Source organism: Mauremys reevesii, linkage group 4 (assembly GCF_016161935.1).
Source record: "Mauremys reevesii isolate NIE-2019 linkage group 4, ASM1616193v1, whole genome shotgun sequence".
Taxonomy (NCBI): Eukaryota; Metazoa; Chordata; order Testudines; family Geoemydidae; genus Mauremys; species Mauremys reevesii.
In genome coordinates this window covers 49,548,562-49,568,952 of record NC_052626.1, presented here as the reverse complement: position 1 = coordinate 49,568,952, position 20,391 = coordinate 49,548,562, and the positions used below count along the sequence as shown (strand labels likewise).

Here is a 20,391-nt window from a genome sequence, read left to right as displayed (position 1 = left end):
CTTCTGCATAGTAAAGTTTCAAGGCTGTTTTAAGTCAATATTCAGTTGTAAACTTTTGAAAAAACAATTATAACATTTTGTTCAGAGTTACAAACACTTCAGAGTTATGAACAACCTCCATTCCTGAATTGCTCATAACTCTGAGCTTCTACTGTAGTCAAGGCCTAGCTGTCTTCATTTCTCTCTCTAGGACCTGCTGAGGACTTCTCTCTTCATCTTCCCCCTACCCCCACCCCCTTCTTCCCTTAATTCAACCCTTAAGAGTACTACTACAAACATTGTCAGTTCTACTTCCAGAATTGAGAGAAAGTATTTGTAATGCTTAAGGATGATTTTCTTTTATGATTTTGTACTGCTGCTCATTGTTGTAGTATCTGAATTCCTTCCACATAAACCCAGAAAGGAAAATATAGACATTGGGAACAAAAGGTTCTAACTTCAAGGTTGATAAGATATTGGAGTAATCTGTCAAGAAAACATTCCCAGATATTTTCTCTAGAGTTGTCAAACTATATAAAACACTTACGGTTTTAGTTCAGAGGGCAATCTTGAATAAAGATGGACTGTTTATCCAAATAGGTCCTTTCTTTCCTGTCATCTTATTGTTATTACACTGCTAAATGGTTGCATTATCTCAAATTATGTCATTACTATCAATCATATTTACATGCTTTGGGAGCTCCAATTTTAATGGGTGGCAAAGGAAAATAAAGTTATTTCAGTACATAAAGCTAAAATTATAGCACTAAAATGTTTTTTAATCCATGTTTGCAATATTTACAGAGATGCATCTTGGGAACTTGAGGAGAATGCATATCAAGATCTTCTGCAGCGTTACCAACACTGTGATGCTAGAAGATGTCTGTGCAGGAAGGGGAGAGACTATTATAAACCTGATAGGTATTAATATACACACACAGATTTTTGAAGACAGATATGTTGAACATAATGTGATGGGTATGGTATGTTATAGGAATCTGTCACAGATAGAATGTTGAAGAGTCTTTTAAAAAAGTAAATAATGAAAGCTAAGACATTTTCAAATAACTTATTGTAAGCTGGACATATTTATCCTATCAATACTTTACAACATGCATCTTATTTTCAAAAGTGATTGACCAGGAAGGCTTAGTGTACCCAGAATATAAAAGCCAAGAAAGTTAGACAACAGGATTTATCTTCCATATTCTACCCCTTCTCCAACACAAATAAAGCAGCAAAAGAGGTAATGCCATCATCAGCATCCTTTAAAAGTCAAAGAGACGTAGAAAACGACAAAGACAAATTATTTTATATTAATGCTTAGCTGCTAGAATATCAAGTGTATTAGAATATCTAAATAGGTATTTTTGAAAGTACCTGGCTAAAGTATTGGACATGTCTCAAAATTGACCAGTTCCAGTTGATCCATCTGCCTCATTAGAAAGTTTATGAGAAACAACAGCTGTTGGGATTTTTATTAAATAGGGGGAACCTATGCTTCTTACTGTCCTTTGACTCCTTCCTCTCACTTTATAAGTATGCTCTAAACTTTCCCAAAACCTTACTTTGATCTCATTTCTTTCCTCCCCTTCACCTCTAAACTCATTGAATAGCCATTTACAATGGCTGTTATGAGTCCTCCTCCAATTTCCAAACAAGCTTCAATCCTCTCCAGTCTACTGAAACCAATCACAGTAAGATCTCTAATGACCTGTTCCAGCTCAGATCTCAGGCCCTTCATTTTGTCCATCCTTCTTGACCTGCCTACTGTTTTCAGCTTTGTCGATCATCATCTTCCTTCTTGACATCTTTTCCTCTACTGGGTTTGCAAAATACTCTCCTCTCCTAGTTCTCTTTCTACCTCTGACTGTTTTTTCAATATCTATTTCAATGGGTTTTCCTTCTCCTTTCCCCCTGGATATCCCCAGGAATCTGTCCTCTTCTTTATTCTCTTCGCTTTACACTTTTCCTTTACACTTTTATTTTCTCTTTGGTGTCTCATCTTCAGTTCTAACTTAACATCCCTAAAATTGAACTCCATATTTTCCCTCCCAAGTCCTCTCCAATTCACCTCGTCTTCATCACTGTCAACAATATCCAAGCTTCTTGTCATCACCTTCAAATTCTTGCACTGGTTTTCATCACCAACCACATCCCTTCTGCTTTGCCTTTTTTTGTCTCCTTGTTGGCTTTTTTCATAAACGTCTCAGTATTCTCTTCCACGGTTCCCATCAGTATGGAACTTTCTGAGCTCATCAACAAGGCCCCTACCCTCCCCACATTTAAGTCCCTCTTGAAAACCATTTCTGTTATACTGCCTATCGGAAATCTAGCTGGCTTAAATTGACAAGATTATAAAGTTGTGGCCAAACACCATGATGGCCAATTCTAATTATGTGTACACTGCCTAATAATTGTCTTAGTTGGTGAGCTCCATTGAGCAGGGATCATGCCTTTTTGCTTTCTGTCTGGAAAGCATCTAGCACATTGTTGGCACTACTGCAAACAAATATATAATATAAAGATCTAGGCAAATACTTTTAAAAATGTTTAAATGTCTCTTACAGAACAGTCGCAGCTTTTGGAAAGTGGTGAGGTAATCAGATACTGTATCAGACAAAATACAAATTGGAAAAAACAGCCAGGGGACTTTGAAAAAGCTGGGCTGTGGATCCCACAAAGTATTGAAGGGGAAAGTAACTGGCTGTGCAAATTGGTTGGCTTAAAAAGGGTACACTAACAGCTCCATGGCCTCTTTAAAACTGGATATTCTGCAAAGCTGACTAGCGTTCTAATCACTGCATTCAGACTTAGGCCTGGTCTGCGCTACACAGTTAGGTCGAGGTAAGCTTCCTTACGTCAACCTAATTATGTCAGTGTCTGCACTACAGCCTTGTCACGCCAATGTAAGTTTCCTACTACTCTGATAAAATAACTCCACCTCCACGAGAGGGATAGGGCTTATGTCAGTGTAGTTAGGGCGACACGTCTGTGTAGATACTGTGTTACTTGCACCGGCTGTGTTGCTTATGTTAGCTGTGAAATTGACAAGAAAGCCAGGCAGCTAGAGCCCGAGTGCCCCCCACTTCCCAGAGAGCTGTAGACAACTGGATCCCACCCCACAGCTGGGAGCCGGAGTAAGAAGCCTGAGCAGCTGGACCCCGCTCCTCGCAGGGAATTAGGAAGCAAGAAGCCCTGGGAGGCTCCCTCCCAACTCCCCACCTGGGAATGTTGACTATCTTGTCAATTTACAAGGCTTCCTGGCGTGGGGTGGGGGCCAAGAAACCAGGGCAGCTGGACCTCGCTTCCCAGGAGCAAGAAGCCCTGGGTGGTTCTGTCCCCCCGCTTCCCAGTGGGGAATGCGGAGACAAGAAGCCCTGCGCAGCTTCCCCCTTCCCAGCAGCTAACGAGGAGTCGGAGGGGGAGCCGCAGCCCACCGGGATTCTGTGGGGCAGCTGGGCTCCTGGCAGGGAGCTGCCAGCGGAGCTGAGAGACTGGGCTCACAGCTCCCCACACTCCCTCTCTTAGGTCAGTGGAAGTGCTCCTGTTATGGCTGTAAGATGACCTAATATAGGTTAACTTGAATTTTTAATGTAGACATACCCTTGTTGTGAATTGGGAGTGTCCTTTCTTTGAAAGAGGATACTGTACATCCCAAGGGGCTAACTATATATCATTTAAGTAGAGTTTGGTAAATAATAAGGGATTTGTGGCTAGGTAGGTGGATTGGATTTACTGCCTAACAGCCTTTTTTTTTTTTTTCTTCTGTCGTTCCTCTGTTTAATTCTAAGTATAGTGTGTTTTTTCTTTTAGTAAATGGGAAATCAAATGCTGTCAATGTTGTGGTTCCCGTGGGACGCATTTGGCCTGTTCCCCAATAGAGTCATGGGAGGAAAACTGGGAATGTATAGAATGCAGAAGTATCTTCGCTAAGTCAGGTAATATTATGAAATGCTGGGACATAGTTTGACATTTGGTTTTTCTAGGGCTGTCAAGCAATTTAAAAAATTTAATCGTGATTAATCGCACTGTTAAACAATAATAGAATACCATTTATTTAAATATTTGTGGATTTTTTTTACATTTTAAAATATATTGATTTCAGTTACAACACAGAATACAAACTGTACAGTGCTCACTTTATGTTTTTTATTACAAATATTTGCACTGTAAAAACAAAAGAAATAGTATATTTCAATTCATCTAATACAAGTACTGTAGTGCAGTCTCTTTGTCATGAAAGTTGAACTTACAAATGTAGAATTATGTACAAAAAATAACTGCATTCAAAAATAAAACAATGTAAAACTTTAGAACCTACAAGTCCACTCAGTCCTACTTCAGCCAATCGCTCAGACAAACAAGTTTGGTTACAATTTGCAGGGGATAATGCTGCCCACGTCTTGTTTACAACGTCACCTGAAAGTAAGAACAGGTGTTCGTATGGCACTGTTGTAGCCGGTGTCACAAGGTATTCACATACCAGATATGCTAAACATTCATATGCCCCTTCATGCTTCAACCACAATCCAAAGCAGAGCGGACCGACAATGTTCATTTTCATCATCTGAGTCCGATGCCACCAGCAGAAGGTTGATTTTCTTTTTTGGTGGTTCGGTTTCTGTAGTTCCCACATCGGAGTGTTGCTCTTTTAAGACATCTGAAAGCATGCTCCACATCTTACCCCTCTCAGATTTTGGAAGGCACTTCAGATTCTTAAACCTTGGGTCGAGTGCTGTATCTATCCTTAGAAATCTCACACTGGTACCTTCTTTGCCTTTTGTCAAATCTGCTGCAAAAGTGTTCTTAAAAGAACCTGTGCTGGGCCATCATCTGAGACTGCTATAACATGAAATATATGGCATAATGTGGGTAAAACAGAACAGGAGACATGCAAATTCTCCCCCAAGGAGTTCCGTCACAAATTTAATTAATGCATTATTTTTTTAACAAGCATTATCAGCATGGAAGCATGTCCTCTGGAATGGTGGCCAAAGCAAGAAGGGGCATATGAATGTTTAGCATATCTGGCATGTAAATACCTTGCAACACCAGCTACAAAAGTCCCATGTGAACGGCTGTTCTCACTTTCAGGTGACATTGTAAATAAGAAGCAGTCAGCAGTATCTCCTGTAAATGTAGACAAACTTCTTTGTCTTAGCAATTGGCTGAACAAGAAGTAGGACTGAATGGACTTGTAGGCTCTAAAATTTTACATTATTTTGTTTTTGAGTGCAATTATGAAAAAAAAAAACCTCATTTATAAAGTACACTTTCATGATAGATATTTCACTACAGTACTTGTATGAGGTGAATTGAAAAATACTATTTCTTTTGTTTATCATTTTTACTGTGCAAATATTTGTAATAAAAATATTATATAAAGTGAGCACTGTACACTTCATATTTTCTGTGTTGTAATAGAAATCAATATATTTGAAAATATAGAAAAACATCCAAAAATATTTAATAAATTTCAATTGGTATTCTGTTGTTTAACAGGCGATTAATCACAGTTAATTTTTTTTAAGTTAATTGCGTTAGTTAACTGCTATTAATCAACAGCCCTAGGTTTTTTTTTATATTTGTTTTGGGTTAACTTGACACCAGTATATTTTTCAGAAGAATAATAAGGATTTAATTATACAGGGAATTATCAAAATCAGAAAAAACGCTCGTTGGCTACCTCAGAAAAAATAGACGTTACTGGTCGTTTGTTGGAAGAGCCCTCTCCGAAGTGCCCCAGACAGTCACCAGGATCCCAGCACAGCTTTCTTCTCAGGTGTGTAATTTTGCATGGGGAGGAAACAACTGCTTGAAAAAATACAGAAGGAATTATGATATGAAATGGAAGAAAATATTTAGAATATGAGGACACACGTTTATTTTCATCCTGCAGCAAATACTTCCTTTATTGAATTGCAGAACTAGGCATCCAGGCATCCATATCTATGAGTGAAGTAGTCACTTGTGGTACATGATTCATGAGTTGGCCATACATTTCTAGTATTAACTCACTAACCAGAGATGGCTATGCAAACCAGTCTATCGAATTAATAATCCTTCAGTTGAGCACTAAATTATGTCCCCTTACAAAAGCAATATTAAAAGAAACTTGAATATTTAAAGTTAGGACATTTTTAGCTTATCAGCATTTCACATTAATTTAAATAATGCAGTGGAAAATTAGCTCTTAAAATGAATTTATTTTCTCTAGTAATAAAGTATATATTAATTGAAATTTGAATATGTTGTAGTTCAGTTGTGAAATTAAAATAAATGCAACTGATAAGGTTCTCATAGCAATTGAAATATTAATTTGTAAGGGCTTGCAGTTCAAAAATATGAGTCTGTCTGCATGACTCTTGTATTTTTAAAGTGCTTTCATTTACTTTTGAGGCAATTCCTAGAATTTCTTGCCTGCAGTATCTTGTGATACTTTGTCTGCTTGTCATCTGAACAGTTAATGAAAGCATTTATAAATATCAGAAAGACGAGCTGAAGGACTAATTATTTTTCTTTGAGTATGTGTCCGTGTGGATCTCATTGTCGGTGCATATGTGCCTTGTGTGCAAGATCAGATTCTTTTGAACAGCAGTGTCCGTCAGGGTCACCTATGTGTCCTGTGCTGCCTCCTGCTCTCATTCCAGGGTATAAAGGGCATAGCGGTCATAACTCTCCCCCAGTTTCCTCTTACCACCCGTGATAATGAGACGGAACCTAGGAAGTGTCCAACCCACTGCTTTCTTGAGAGCTTCAAAACCTGTGTGTTTTACAAAAATTGCTGAAAAACTTTGTCTTCACGTTTTTGAACTGGAGTCTTTTTTTGTTTTGTTTTTAAAAAATGTTGTCAAGTCCCTTGTACAGCATCATCTGCCCCACCTCATGGTCACCCCAAAAGAAAAGGACCCAGAAAATCAGGATCTTGTTGGTCTTAACTTAAGGTATATTCCTCTCACTTATTATAGCTCTGAATTAATTACTCGGCCATGTTTGCAAAGTATAACTTCCTTACCTGTGAGAGAGTCACCTCTTCCTCTCCAAAATTCCACAGGAAAATAGGGAAGAACAGAAGGAGATCATAACAGGGCCAAAGGGCGGCCAGAACAGCTCTACAAGCAGTCATCTGACATGGCCACAAGGGCAGTGGCCATGACCATTGTCATGAAGAGGTCTTTGTGGCTGTTAGCATTAGGCTTCCCACAAGCATTGCATGCCACCATAGAGGACCCTTTGACATGATGGAGCTTTTTAGCAATAGATGAAACACTCCATTAACTGAAAGACTCACAGGCCACACTATGATCCGTTTGGATATGTACACCAGCTCCTTGCCAAAAGCTGCACAACTGATGGCAGAGGATGCTGTTTTACACCCAGAGCATCTGCTGAGGAAAAGACCTCAATACTCTAGAGAGTCCCATCATTGTCATCTGCCATTGTTCATCTAGTACCATTACAGAGTCAGTATGTTTGATGGGAGTGTCAAGAGCCACATCAGAACTGGTGAAAAGCCTGTCTCTCTTTTTGGATCATTTTGCCCCTTTCCACCAGGCGTGGTTACTATCACAACAGACAAGTGGGTGATGAGTATCATCGCCCACAGTTGCTTTGTTCTTTTCCACACCCAAACTACTTCCCCATTCCTCTTCAGGGACCCTTCTCCTGAGAGCCCATTACAAAAAGGAGTGGTCTTGTTGTTTTGTCTAGGAGGCATAGAGGAGATTCCTCAAGAGGACAGAGGAGAGATGTCTGCTCCCAATATTTTTTTATCCCAAAGAAGAAAGGGAGAAGGGGGGTATCTTTATCCTATCTTAGACCTGAAGAGACTGAACAAATACTTATGCCATCTGAAAATCAGGGCAGTAGGTAAATATACCTAGACCAGTGATTCTCAAACTATGGGTTGGGACCCCACAGTGGGTCACGGCCAGGGCGAGCATTAGACTTGTTGGGGCCTGGGGCTGAAGCCTGAGCTCCACCCCCACCCCGGGGTGACAGGCCTCGGGCTGCAGCCCCCTCTCCCCCCCATGTCCTAACTTCCCTTTAAGCTGTGCAGCTGTCTATTAAGCGCTGTGAAGGCGCTCAGGGCTGTGACGGGGAGAGATGCCTCGTCCGAAGCCGGACCCAACCCTGCCCAGCCACAGACTTGCTGCGGCCCTGATCCAGCTCAGCGCCAAACCTGCCACGGCCAGGGGACTGGCGCCTCTCCCCCGACCTGGCCCAGCACCAGACCTGCTGCCGCTGGGGGACAGGCACCTCTCCCCCATCCCAAACCCAGCCTGGCCTGGACCTGCCGCAGTTGGGAGAGGCGGCTCTCCCACCCCCACCCCAGGTGCTGTTGCAGGGAGACAGTGCTGGGGGGCGGAGGGTGGAGGAGTCCTCTCTCCCCACTGTAGCCCTGGGAAGCCCCACTGCACTCCAAACCCCTCATCCCCAGCCCCACCCACATCCCCCGTACCCCAACCATCTGCTCCAGCCCAGGGCCCCTCATCCCTAGCCCAGGGCCCCTCATCCCTAGCCCAGAGCCCGCACCCCCAGCTGGAGCCATCACCCCGTACTCCAACCCTCTTCCCCAGCCCTGAGCCCCCTCCCACACTCCAAATTCCTCGGCCCTTCCTCGCCACATGAATTTTGTTATGTGCACATAACAAAATTCATTCTGCACATGGATGGGAAAAATTAGAGGGAACACTGACTGGGTCATGTAGTAACTTTTTTGTCAGAAGGGGGTTGTGGTGCCATTAAGTTTGAGAAGCCCTGACCTAGACCATCCCTAACAGGTGTTTGTCTAACCTTGTCTTAAAACTCTCCAATGACAAGGATGCCATAGCATCCCTTGGAAGCCTATTCCAGTGCTGAACTATCCTTATAGTTAGAAATTTTTTCCTAATATCTAACCTAAATCTCCCTTCCTGCCGCTTAAGTCCATTACTTCTTGTCTTTCCTTCAGTGGGCATGGAAAACAGTTGACAGATCTGAAGACTGTTATCCTGTCCTCCCTCAGTCTTCTTTTTGCAAGGCTAAGCATACCTTGTTTTTTTAACCTTTCCTGATAAGTCAGGTCTTCTAAATCTTTTAGCATTTTTTGTTGTTCCCCTCTGGAGTCTCTCCAGTTTGTCTGTATCTTGCTTAAAGATACTTAAATATTTCCTTTGTTTAATAAATGAGTTAGTTTTAAATGCAAAACATGTTTTGATAAACTTTTTTCTTCTGTATCCAGCACATTTAAGGCAATTTTATTTTTTGTGTATTTAATTACATTTGAATTTCCATCCAAATAGAATTTGACACAAATTACAAGTAAATTAATAATTTATTACATAAGAAATGCATTGTTCACCACTTTCTAACATAATAAAAATGTAAAAATTAAGAACCTTAATAAATAAAAAATGTAAAAATATAAGAATCCAAATAAAGTTAAATTAAACTAGATACTTAAATATAGATACATTGTATCCTCCTGGTTTCAGAAAGAAGTACCATATTTAGTGCAAAGATTATATTTAGTTGAAAATAACATATTTTAATTGTCCCAAGCTTTCTTTGGGAAAATAACTGAAAAGTACAAATGTAAAACGCAATTAAAATGAATAATTTAAATTAAGATTTCCTGCTTGCTGATTTAAATCACGATTTAAAATGGTGATTTAAATTGCTTTGATTTAAATCAATCCTACATGTAGGAAGCCCACCTGGATCACCTACAAATGCAAGGGACCCAGAATATGTTACTTCACATAAATGTCCTGGAACTCAGAGCCATCAGGCTAGCCTGTATGAAATCCCTACCTGTCCTCTGAAAAACCGCAGTCCAGTTTTTGACAGACATGTCCATGGTGCACTCAGTAACCAAGCAGGGAGGCCATTAAACTCTAGAATAGGTATCACCAGTTCAGGTAACTTTGGCACTTCATCTCCCTAGAATCAGCAGCAACCTGGCAGACTACTTGAGCAGACAATCCAAGACCAGTCACGAGTAGTCACTGCAGAGGTCCATCATAGAGCTGATATTTCATCGATGGGCAAGGGTGTCGGTGTGATAGATCTTTTTTCCACCAAAGACAGTGCCAAGTATCAGGACTTCTGTTCCAGAGGGGGCATGAGCTTGAGATCGCTACCAGATGCCTTCTTAATTCCACTGCAAAATGGCCTCCTGTATGCTTTCCTGCTTATTCCCCTGATCCCCAGGGTGGTTCCCAAAGTCAGATGAGACACAGCATGTCATCCTCATAGTTTCTGCTGGCTGAGGCAGTTTAGACTGATGGATTTGCTGCAGATGTCCATTCAGCTGCTTGTTCAACTCCAAACTGCTCAGACCTGATTTCCACAGCACCACAGTCAGATATCCTATCCATACGCAACATCCCTGCATCTTGCAGTCTAGATGTTAGCTGGTTGAGTGCCATGGACAAGGACTGATACAGAACTGGAAGATATCCACCAGACAGACTTACTCATTAAAATGGAAGTGTATCTCCATATGGGTGGCCCAACATAACCTGGACCCTACACAGGCTTCGGTACCAAATACCCTTGACTACTTGCTGCACCTGAAACATTCTGACCTTTCATTCAGCTCCATTAAGGTCCACCTTACAGTGATCTTAGTGTGCCATCCTCCTGTCCTATTATGCTCCAACATCCCTCACCTAATGGTATCAGAGTTTCTCAATGGTCTGTTACATACTTACTCACCAATCAGAGAAACTGCTCCTGCCTGGGATCTCAGCATTGTCCTCTTGAGACTCAGGGCCTCCCTTTGAGCACCTTTGAGAATGCTTCATACTTCATCTCACTCCGAAGACTGTTTTTTAGTTGCTCTTACTAGTATGAAAATGCGTGATCTCCAAGTATTTATGGCTGACCTTCCTTCCCTTCATAACATTTCATAGGACAAAGTGGTGGTGAAACCTTACCCCAAGTGCATCCCATGGTGGTTTCAGATTTCCATCTGTACCAACCTATTCTCAAAGCCCAACGCTACATTAGAGGGAATTTACCTATGCGGGATATGTCCAGAGCTTAACTTTACTCATTGACAGAACCAAACTGTTTAGGCCATCTCCCTGGTAGTTTCTGGCTGTACCCAGCCATTCCAAAGGCCAGGCCATCTCATCACAAAAAGTATCTAAGTGGATAACACATTGTATCTTGCTGTGTTACCCACTTGTTGGGTGAATGTACCTCTTCCACTGAACAAGAATGTTCACTGCACCAGAACTCAAGCGTCATTCTCTGCCAGCTTCAGAAATGAGCCAGTTTTTGAGATCCACAAGGCACCCATTACGTTTCGTGAAGCAGAGTGCACTGGACTTAGCTGTCAGGGCAGATGCCATGTTTATTAGATTAGTACTACAATTTGTTTGACTGATGCAGCTGATACTTCTCATCCCACTATCCAGAGGGTTTCTTTTTGCCAGATACCTACCATGGGATCCACACTGACATATACACAAAGAAGGGAGAATGGTTACTTACCCTACAGTAATTATGTGGGTTTTTTTAGATATTGTCATCAGTGTGGGCTCTCACAACCTGCACTCTGTCCCCAGTTTATGAGCCACACCTAATGTGGGCTTTGAATCGTGAGGGAACTGAGGGAGGATTACAGTTGCTCTGCCCTTTTTGCCCTAACAAGTCCAGGAGCATGATAAGGCACAGGGTGTGTGCGCTGCCCAAAGAAACACCACTATTTTAAAGAATCTTCTACGGCACACATGTGGTGCATCTACAGTGGGACCCACACTGATATCTCAAAGAACCTGAGTTACTGTAAGATAAGTAACTGTTATTTATCATGGGTGTAGTAACACACCTACTGTAGTTAAGGTTAAGTTACATTTTTGAAGGCTGCCATTGGACTGCTGCCCTCATTCCATATGTACTAGTCAGCTGGCATTCTTCCCTTGGTTTCGCAGTATAAGAACACACATGTACGTGGCAGGAGATGGCAGTGCAATTTATCACCTATGAGCTGCAGACTCTGGAAAGTTGAAGTTTCAGTGCTAAGGGTCTCAAAGGCCAGGAAACTTTACTTTTTTATTTTATTTTATTTTTATTTTGAGGGTACATGCAAGTTTAACTGTCCCTCTGGGGCATATAAGAGATCAAATAACCGATGACTGTTGTGCACAGAAATTGTTTCTTTCCTAGTTTCTTTCCTTAATTGAGTGCTTAATTTTGCAACCTTAACATTGCTTTAATTTTTTTTTGCATGTTAATATAGGAATTTTGCCATCTTTGGAGCTAAACAAAATCAGAATATGAGTAACTCTAGAAGACTTAACTGGAACTTACAACATTACTTAGTAATTAAAAGGCGAGATGAAAAATTGCAGCACGTTACTTCAGTTGTGTGTATTGAACTGGTGCCAACTAATACCAACACAATACCAATACCAATACAATGCAGTCTACCTATGGGAGTAACATAACATAACATCAGTACGTAATGGTTCTCAAGGATTATCAAATTTCAGTTTGTCCTATGTGGGATATAACACTGTAGAAAACCATAGCACCACTATGCACTGAAAAAATTGAGGTTACAATATTTCCAGAGACAGAATTATTCCATTTTCTAGTGCTGAATGGTGGTGGTAATGTCCGCATTTCTAGGGTTCAGCAACTATTTGATTATGTAAAAGAGAGGTGGGTCTGAGGAATGCAAGGTAAATTATTGATGACAAAATTTACTTCAGTGTCTTCTAGTCGGGACAATCATTTATATTATGGTATAGAAACAAATTGATTCCATGGCTTTATAGCAACGTAGGGTTCTTTAAATCACACTTGAGGTAAACAGATCTACTATTACTTTCAAATGAATGTTTACATAAAGTTCAGAATGAGAAATTAATTTTGTAATAGCTTTTCCCTTTCCAGGTCACCAAAGATGTTGTACAAGGAGTCAAGCTGTTCAGGCACATTATTAGACCTTCCAGCATCTAATAAGATGGTTATGTCCATATCCCCACTGATCAATTCTTCATCAAGGAATCTATCAGTGAGAAGAATGTAAGTTAATATTTCTTTCATATTGAACAAGGCTCTCTAGATCAGGGGGAGTCAATTATTTTTTTTATCAAGGCCCAAATTTCTTTGTCCAGGTCCATACTCCAGAGAAACTTGTTTCACCCTGCAATAACAATCATAATAAGTAAATAAAAAGTGTTCTTGTTCTATTCAAAAGCATCTGGCGGTCCAGGTCTCCTCTAGATTGTATAAAATGAAATGTATTTCCTCCAGGATATATACATTGAAAGTGCAAAATAGAATGCTTAACCTAAGAACTTGCTGAAAATCCTGATTTATGAAATTCTTCTTCGAGTGCTTGCTCATGTTGATTCCATTGTAAGTGTGTGCGTGCCCACATGCACAATTGTTGGAGACTTTTGCCTTAGCAGTATCCATAGGGCTGGTTGTTGCGCCCTCTGAAGTGCCACACTTTTATGCTGCGATATATCAAGTGCCGCTGGCCCTACGCCCTCTCAGTTCCTTCTTACCGCCCGTGACGGTCGGTTGGAGCGCCTGGTCTTGTTTAGCAAGAGCATTAGCAGTTCTTCACTGTTCAGGTTGTTCTCCTTTGTTATTTAGTCAGTGATTAGTTAGCTGTTAAGTGTTTTAGTAGTAGTCTAGTAGTTAGAGCCCAGGCTGGGATTTTGTCCTGGAGTGGGGCATACCCTGCTCTCCAGGCTTCAAGACGTGTTCTGAGTGCAGCCAGCCAATGCCCATCAGCAACCTGCACGAGAGTTGTCTGAAGTGCCTGGGGGAGTCCCTTAGAAAAGACAAGTACCAGATCTGCAAAATCTTTCATCCCTGAACTCAAAAAGAGTGGGACATTCAATTAAGGGCCCTTGTCATGGAGGCTGCTCTGCACCTGGCATCGGAGCCCTCGCACTCAGACTCCAGACCTGGTACTTCGGCATTGGCACGCAGTGCACTACTAGCACCAGCTTCCGCCCGGCACCATTTCCCCCTTTCCAGTATCAAAGAAGTGGTCTAAGTTGTCTGGTCTTCAGGCACCACGCAAGGGAACATCGGGAAGAGGACCTGAGTTAGGCCTCCTGCCTGCAACAGAGGATCTCGGGGGTATCGCTGTGGTCAGACCCCCCTAGCCCAGCCAGGGACCTGCTTCCTACTCAAAGGAGCGGTAGGGGGTCCTGGCCCATTGCAGGGCCATCTGCACCCCAGGTGGGCCCAGCGCCCAAAGAACAGTTAGGCCGACCAGCACCACAGATGTTTGGCCACATGGCAGATGCTGCCAGGAGACCATCTCAGGTGACCAAGCTGGTGATGGAACCACCCCTAAAGGCAGTGGAATGTTCTCCGGAATGCAGGCGTCGTTCCCCTTCGCCACAGCCAAGGACCCCGGTACTGCAACCCTGGTTTCCGGCCGGGAGGCCCAGATCTCCGACGCCATGGTCACCACCTGTGGGACGCAGAAATCCAGAGTCACAACACTGATCTCCGTAGTCTCAGTACCGACAATCCTCCTGTCAGAGATCGTCTCACAAATCTCCTTCACGTCGGTCCCCTCCAACACGAGACCGTTCATGGTCATGGCACCAGTCATGGGGTGCCACAGGGTGTGGGAGGGGGTGCAGGGCAGAAGGCTGGGTGTGGGGGGCGGTTCAAGGATCAGGGCAGAGAGCTGGGGGTATGTGGGTGCAGGGCAGAAGGCTGAGTGTGTGAGGGGGGGTCAGGGCAGAGGGCTGGGTGTGGGGTTCAGGGCAGAGGGTGGGGTGCAAGGCAGAAGGCTGGGTGTGTGTTGGGGTGGGGTTCAGGGCAGAGGGCTGGAGGGCGGGGGGGATGCAGGGCAGAAGGCTGGGTGTCTGGTGGGGGGTCAGGGCAGAGGGCTGGGGTGCTCGGCTCTTAGGGGTACTCCCACCCCCTGCCCTGAGCGGCTCAGGGCAGGGGGCTGGAAGGGATATGCCCTGTTCCACCCCCTTCCCCAAGGCTTCGTCCCTACCTCTTTCTGCGTCCTCTACGAAGCTGGGTGCACGCTCCCGCTCTTCCCCCTCCCCGTCGCAAGGGTCATCAGCTGATCAGCGCAGGGAAGGAGAGGGGGTGGGGCAGGAAAGCACTATACTGGGGGAAGAAGCGGGGGAGGGAGGAAGCTTGGCTGCCACAGGACCGAGCTTCTGCCTCCTGCCCCTGCAGGGGTGGGCGGTGGGGCTGGGGGTTGGGATCACAGCAGGCAGCTGCGTGCCACTCAAAATCGGCTCGCGTGCGGTAGGTTGCCAACCCCTGCAATATAGTGATAATTTGGCTCAGGTGAGAATTTTACGGCAAGAAGTAATAAATACAGTGAAACTAAGGCAGTTTATCAATTCTAATAGACCTTGATTGTAACTTTGTAACTAATTTTTTATTACTTTAAAATACCTGGTTCCAATAGTGTTACCTGTGAAATCATGTATTCGTATATCTCAGAAATCTTTGAATTTGAGTTCCTTTTTTAAGTTAGAGATTTTACATCAGACTAAGTATATGGTTTTTAAGTGTTTATCTTTATTAGCTTCCAGAATGTTCATGTAACTCCATCAGGGCAGTATGTTCCCATGTACTTGTTACAGTCTGTGGCCCTTTATAGGGATGCCACTTGTCCAGGTTTTCCCCAGGATCATCCCTTTTTTGAGATAGCTATCTTGAGTAATTTCTAAGGGTGCTCAGTACACCTGGCCAGCTGTCAAGTTTTATGGGCTCAGGATCATCCCAGATGTCCCCCCCCCCTTTTTTTTCTTTTTGTACCGCAGAGTGGGCAACACTAGCTTTTAAGATTAAGGAGTGGTAGCCTCCAGGCAGGGCACGTGATGGCAAGGGGTCAGTCAGTCAAGCATCATGTGACTACTTGCTGGAGAGTATATAAAGGAAAGTTATTGGCTTATTTTCAGGAGAACAAGTGTTACGGAAATGCCCTGAGAGAAGTCCTAGGGGATTGCCAGGAAAGACTACCAAGAGGGAAGGATATATCCTCTCATTACTCTTTTGGTGATAAGTGTAACAAGCCTCCATTACCCAGTGTCTTGTGTTATTTTGAGACTCTTGTATCTTGTGTTAATTAATAAAACCAGCCCTGAGAAAAGGGACATGGCACTCAGCTTGAAAGCTCGGGCTTTATTTTGACTAGTCCAGCTGGTGAGTCTGTCCATTGGCTTGCAGTAACTGATAGGAACTTGGTAAAATGTCAGTATCCAGAGATGGGTGCCAGAAGGATAGACTTTCTGATTCAGAAAGGCTGATCTATGATTTCTTGTACTGTAATTGTCAATAACCATATATCCTGTGTTTCATTAAAAATGTGCTCGTTTGTGTCTTGTAGGCAACTAAGAATACAAAAAAGAGAAGCTTCTAATATATTGAGGCAGTTAAAGTTACAGGTTAATAATACAAAAACTACAAGACTGAACATCAACAGAGACAATATCTGGAGTAGTGCCTTAAAAGGATTCAGAGGGCGAAACTTCAATCCTGCAAACACTATGGAAGTGAAGTTCACAAATTGCAAGGGTAGAGTAGAGACAGATGCTTTTCATGGATCAAAACATGAGTTTTTCCGATTATTAATGCTTCATCTTCAGAACTCATCACTATTTGAGGGCTCTTCCTCAAAGAACTTATCTCTTGATTCTCAAGGTAAATACAGCATAAATTTTATGATAAAACATAGTTCTGTCAAAAGTAATTTTCAGTATAATAAACATCTGAAAAAAAAAAAGTTAATTCTGATAACAAGATAAAATGACCATGAGCCCCACAAAATAGAAGTAGATGTGTGCCAAACTAATTTTTCCTTTTATTATTTTTAAAATGTGAGTTTTGGGGTAAGAATTGGGCAATGAATAAGTTGTCTACGTTTTTTACTGCTAATTTGGTGTGATTGGAATACTTGATAGTAATAATACTATATGGATGTAGACTTGCAATCAGATTTGGAACTCTTGATCTCTGGACCTCAAGAAATTGAAACAGGAAACACTCAGTTTACCTTTTCTCAGAAAGGGTACCTTTTCTTCTTTTCACTTTCCCTTCCCTCTATTTCTTGTTATCTCTCCCCTCCACTCCACTGTATTTATTACTTCTCCAGAGCTGCTTGAAGTGCTATTTTCATGCCTCAGAACTGAGCGCTGTGTAAGGTAGAGAGCGGGAGAGCTCCACTGTGATCGGGCTTGGCTTGGCTTGAGGGGCGGAAGGAGGGGGCAGGGAGCAAGTTGCTCCTTCACTTGGTCATATCCATGAATTTTTGTCAGTGTTATTGTCTCAGCCTTAAGAGTTTGTCTTATATGCGTATTAATATGAGAGGGTAGTGATAACTGTTGCAGATCATAGTTTATTATTAATTCAAATATACTTTCTTTATTTACAGCTATAAAAGAGAATTTATACTATGAAGCTGGCAAAATGATTGCAGTTTCTTTGGTTCATGGTGGTGTACCTCCCAGTTTCTTTTCCAAAACTCTGTTTAACTGTCTTGTTTATGGACCAGAGAATGTGAAACCAACAGTGGAAGATGTTGCAGATTTTGATGTAGCACAGACAATAAAAATGGTAAAGTGCCCCACCCAGTGGTGTTCTCTTGCTTTGGAGCCTTGAGATGCTAGATTTGAGATTAGACTTTGGGATAGGTATGTTTCTGGCAAGTATTGAGGAATAGTATATGATTGATCAAATTCAGTGTATGACTATTGTCCTTTTGACATAATCTGCATCCTGTTGACAACACGTATGCCTCAGCCAAAGGTGTTCAGATACTTCCATGACCCCCATCATCTTAGTACTTGCTAGGAAGAGATTACTGATTCCAGACTTCTAAATTTTATATTTATTGATGGAACAGATATGAAGCAAACAAATACCTAGTAAATGTTTTATTTCCTACTGTAGATAAAATCATCAAGAACTCTGGCCAGCTTAAAATCTACAATAAGTGACTGCTATGAATATCTTACTATTGCTGGATGTTTAAGACCTATGACAACTCTATGTGATAAGGATATGTTGGTGAACGACATACTGATCTATCATGTAATTAAGCGAGTTCATTCACCTTTTGAAAGGTTGGTTTGGTTGTGAAAGTTTTAAAGTATTCATTTTTACTTATTAAACTATTGAGAAGCATTGAAATTGCTTACGACTAGTTGTGGAATAAGGTACTACTCAATGTGGGAGAGGCTATAGTAATTGTGCATGTAAATTTTGTACACAGTTGCATGTACATTTTTGGGCATGGAATCATGCACACGAATTCTAAAAATCAGGTCTTGTACTGCATTATACATTTTTCTGAAGTTGTTTTGAATAGCCAAATACAGTTAAAATTATGTTGGATTCCTTTCCACCCGTCTCCCCTCCCTTTAAGTTTACTTTAGATTTTAATGTAACTTTCACATTTAGTTAAAACTAAAGTTTGAAACATATAACCTGTGAGCATATAGTAGAGAATTCAGATCTGTAAACCTGCCAGTCATTATAAACTTCTAATTCCTGTTAGTATCTACAAAGAAGCCAAGAGAAACCGCTATGGAGGAAATCAAGGAAGTTCAATATTTAAGAATTTTATACTTTAGTCCTAAAAAGACACATCTCCCAAATTATAAATTTTCTAAAACCATTTTTTATAAGATTTAAGATTAACAGATGTCTCCTCAATTTTTGAAAAAAAAAAAATAAAATAATTTTTTTAAAAACAAACATTCCCAGGCAGTCAAGGAACCTGATAATGGCAGATTTCATTGTGTTTTTTATAGTGCAAGCCAAGAGAGATGCAAAAAAACCATCTACTTGTAACTGGATTCTCAAAACTGTTACATTTTTAACAATCTAAACTGGTGTTGGTAACATAGGTAAAAAAAATAAAAATTTAAATGAACACTGTAAATGAAAATTAGGGAAATACTTCTCATAGGCAGGAATCTCATAATTATAGAAAACTTATATGTACCAGCCTTCGTAAAACAAAAGGTATTGTGAAACATTTTATGGCAAAATTAGTTCTTTGGTGACTTTCTAATGCCACCTCTTTTTATGATTCCAGCTTTAGGCAAGGTTTGAAAACTCTTGGTGTATTGGAAAAATTACAGATGCATCCTGATGCGTTCTCTAGCATATTGTGTCACAAACCCGAGAGACTTTCAGCAAGAATTCTTGGTGATCTCTTTACAATCCACTGTTTATCAGGTGTAAACAAAGTCAAAGGTGTTGATTTCTGGATGGGTTATTTACAAGATGTGGAAGGTAAGTGAACTCTCTTTTTCCTCATTACTTAGTTCAGTTAGCCAAAGGAGTGGGTTTTTTGATTCAATCCCTCCTCTCCATCACCACCTTAGATTTCTCTCAATTAACACAAAGTTTTTTCTTTACATCTTAGTGAAAACTTTTTCTAATTTAGTTTTGCTTCTAATTGCAAGTATACTCCGGGTTATTGATATGCAAAAGGCTTATTCCTTGTTAATCAGTGTTCTTCCCCAAAATGCCTATGTTGGAATAACTTATGAGTAACTGAGAATGACTGTATAACATTAAACTTTTTTCTTTTAGGTGGTGAGTCTGCAGCAACACTGGAACACATTCTGGTCTTTGCAACTGGTACCAGTTCTATCCCACCCATTGGTTTTGAGCCTGACCCCTCAGTTAAATTTCTGCCTATAAAATACCCTGTTGGAAACAGACAACTTAACTGCTTAGAACTTCCAATAACAAAGACGTATGAGCAGTTTAAAAACAAAATGGACTTTGCCATCAGCAGCGCACTAAGACTAGAAGTAGAATAAATTTTTTTTGTTACTAAAGTCGATGTCATGAATTCAGTTTTTCTGTTTGTGGGATCTTCCTTCTTGTGAGCTGCTATTACATTTCTGAGCATTGATACCCTTTTTCCATCTCAGTTTTCCCCCACTGGTTTACAAAAATTGCTTTTGTTGTTTGTCCAATTTATTGCTCTAGTTTGGAACTTACCAGATAGTCTAAGCCCAAATAAGATTTTTGTAATTGGTCATTTTAAGTTACAAAACTGTTTTTAAAAGTTGTATTGGTTTAATGCATATGCTCACAAATCAAACTTGTTTGGAGTTTTTTCAAGTGGAAAAAAATAATTGGACACGTCACTAGAGCAGTAGGCTAAAACTACATTTAAATTTGGAAAGTCAGTAGTTAGTGTACTTGTGTGCTGAACTTTTGAAGATTATACTACAAGATATAGAAATTAAAATTGATATAAAGACATTTTCAGACTAAAATTGGGGATGTAATATTTCTAATATCTATTGAATCATGTTCTTGTTGAAGTCAGAGTTTTGCCCTTGACTTCAAGGGGAACTGACAGCATAACACTTAAAAACTGCCAATTTTGCTATAGATAAATATGCAAGGTTATAAGTATTTTCAGCACGCTGTTCCCTATCA

At 41.1% G+C, this 20,391-nt stretch overlaps 1 protein-coding gene across 7 annotated transcripts in view; it reads left to right on the top strand.

The window, feature by feature from the left end:
• The window catches only part of G2E3 (G2/M-phase specific E3 ubiquitin protein ligase), a 51,515-nt gene extending 31,737 nt beyond the window's left edge, over positions 1 to 19,778 (top strand). For 6 of the 7 annotated variants that reach the window (XM_039538055.1, XM_039538060.1, XM_039538056.1 and 3 more), the window contains 9 exons: positions 784 to 900; positions 3,796 to 3,920; positions 5,632 to 5,764; positions 12,859 to 13,005; positions 16,313 to 16,626; positions 17,357 to 17,538; positions 17,875 to 18,047; positions 19,025 to 19,224; positions 19,528 to 19,778. In XM_039538055.1, coding sequence (XP_039393989.1) covers positions 784 to 900; positions 3,796 to 3,920; positions 5,632 to 5,764; positions 12,859 to 13,005; positions 16,313 to 16,626; positions 17,357 to 17,538; positions 17,875 to 18,047; positions 19,025 to 19,224; positions 19,528 to 19,760 — 1,624 coding nt within the window. In that variant the 3' untranslated portion in view covers positions 19,761 to 19,778. The remainder of the gene's footprint in view (positions 1 to 783; positions 901 to 3,795; positions 3,921 to 5,631; positions 5,765 to 12,858; positions 13,006 to 16,312; positions 16,627 to 17,356; positions 17,539 to 17,874; positions 18,048 to 19,024; positions 19,225 to 19,527) is intronic. The other variant, XM_039538062.1, reaches the window with a different exon arrangement.
• The last annotated feature ends 613 nt before the right edge of the window (positions 19,779 to 20,391 follow it).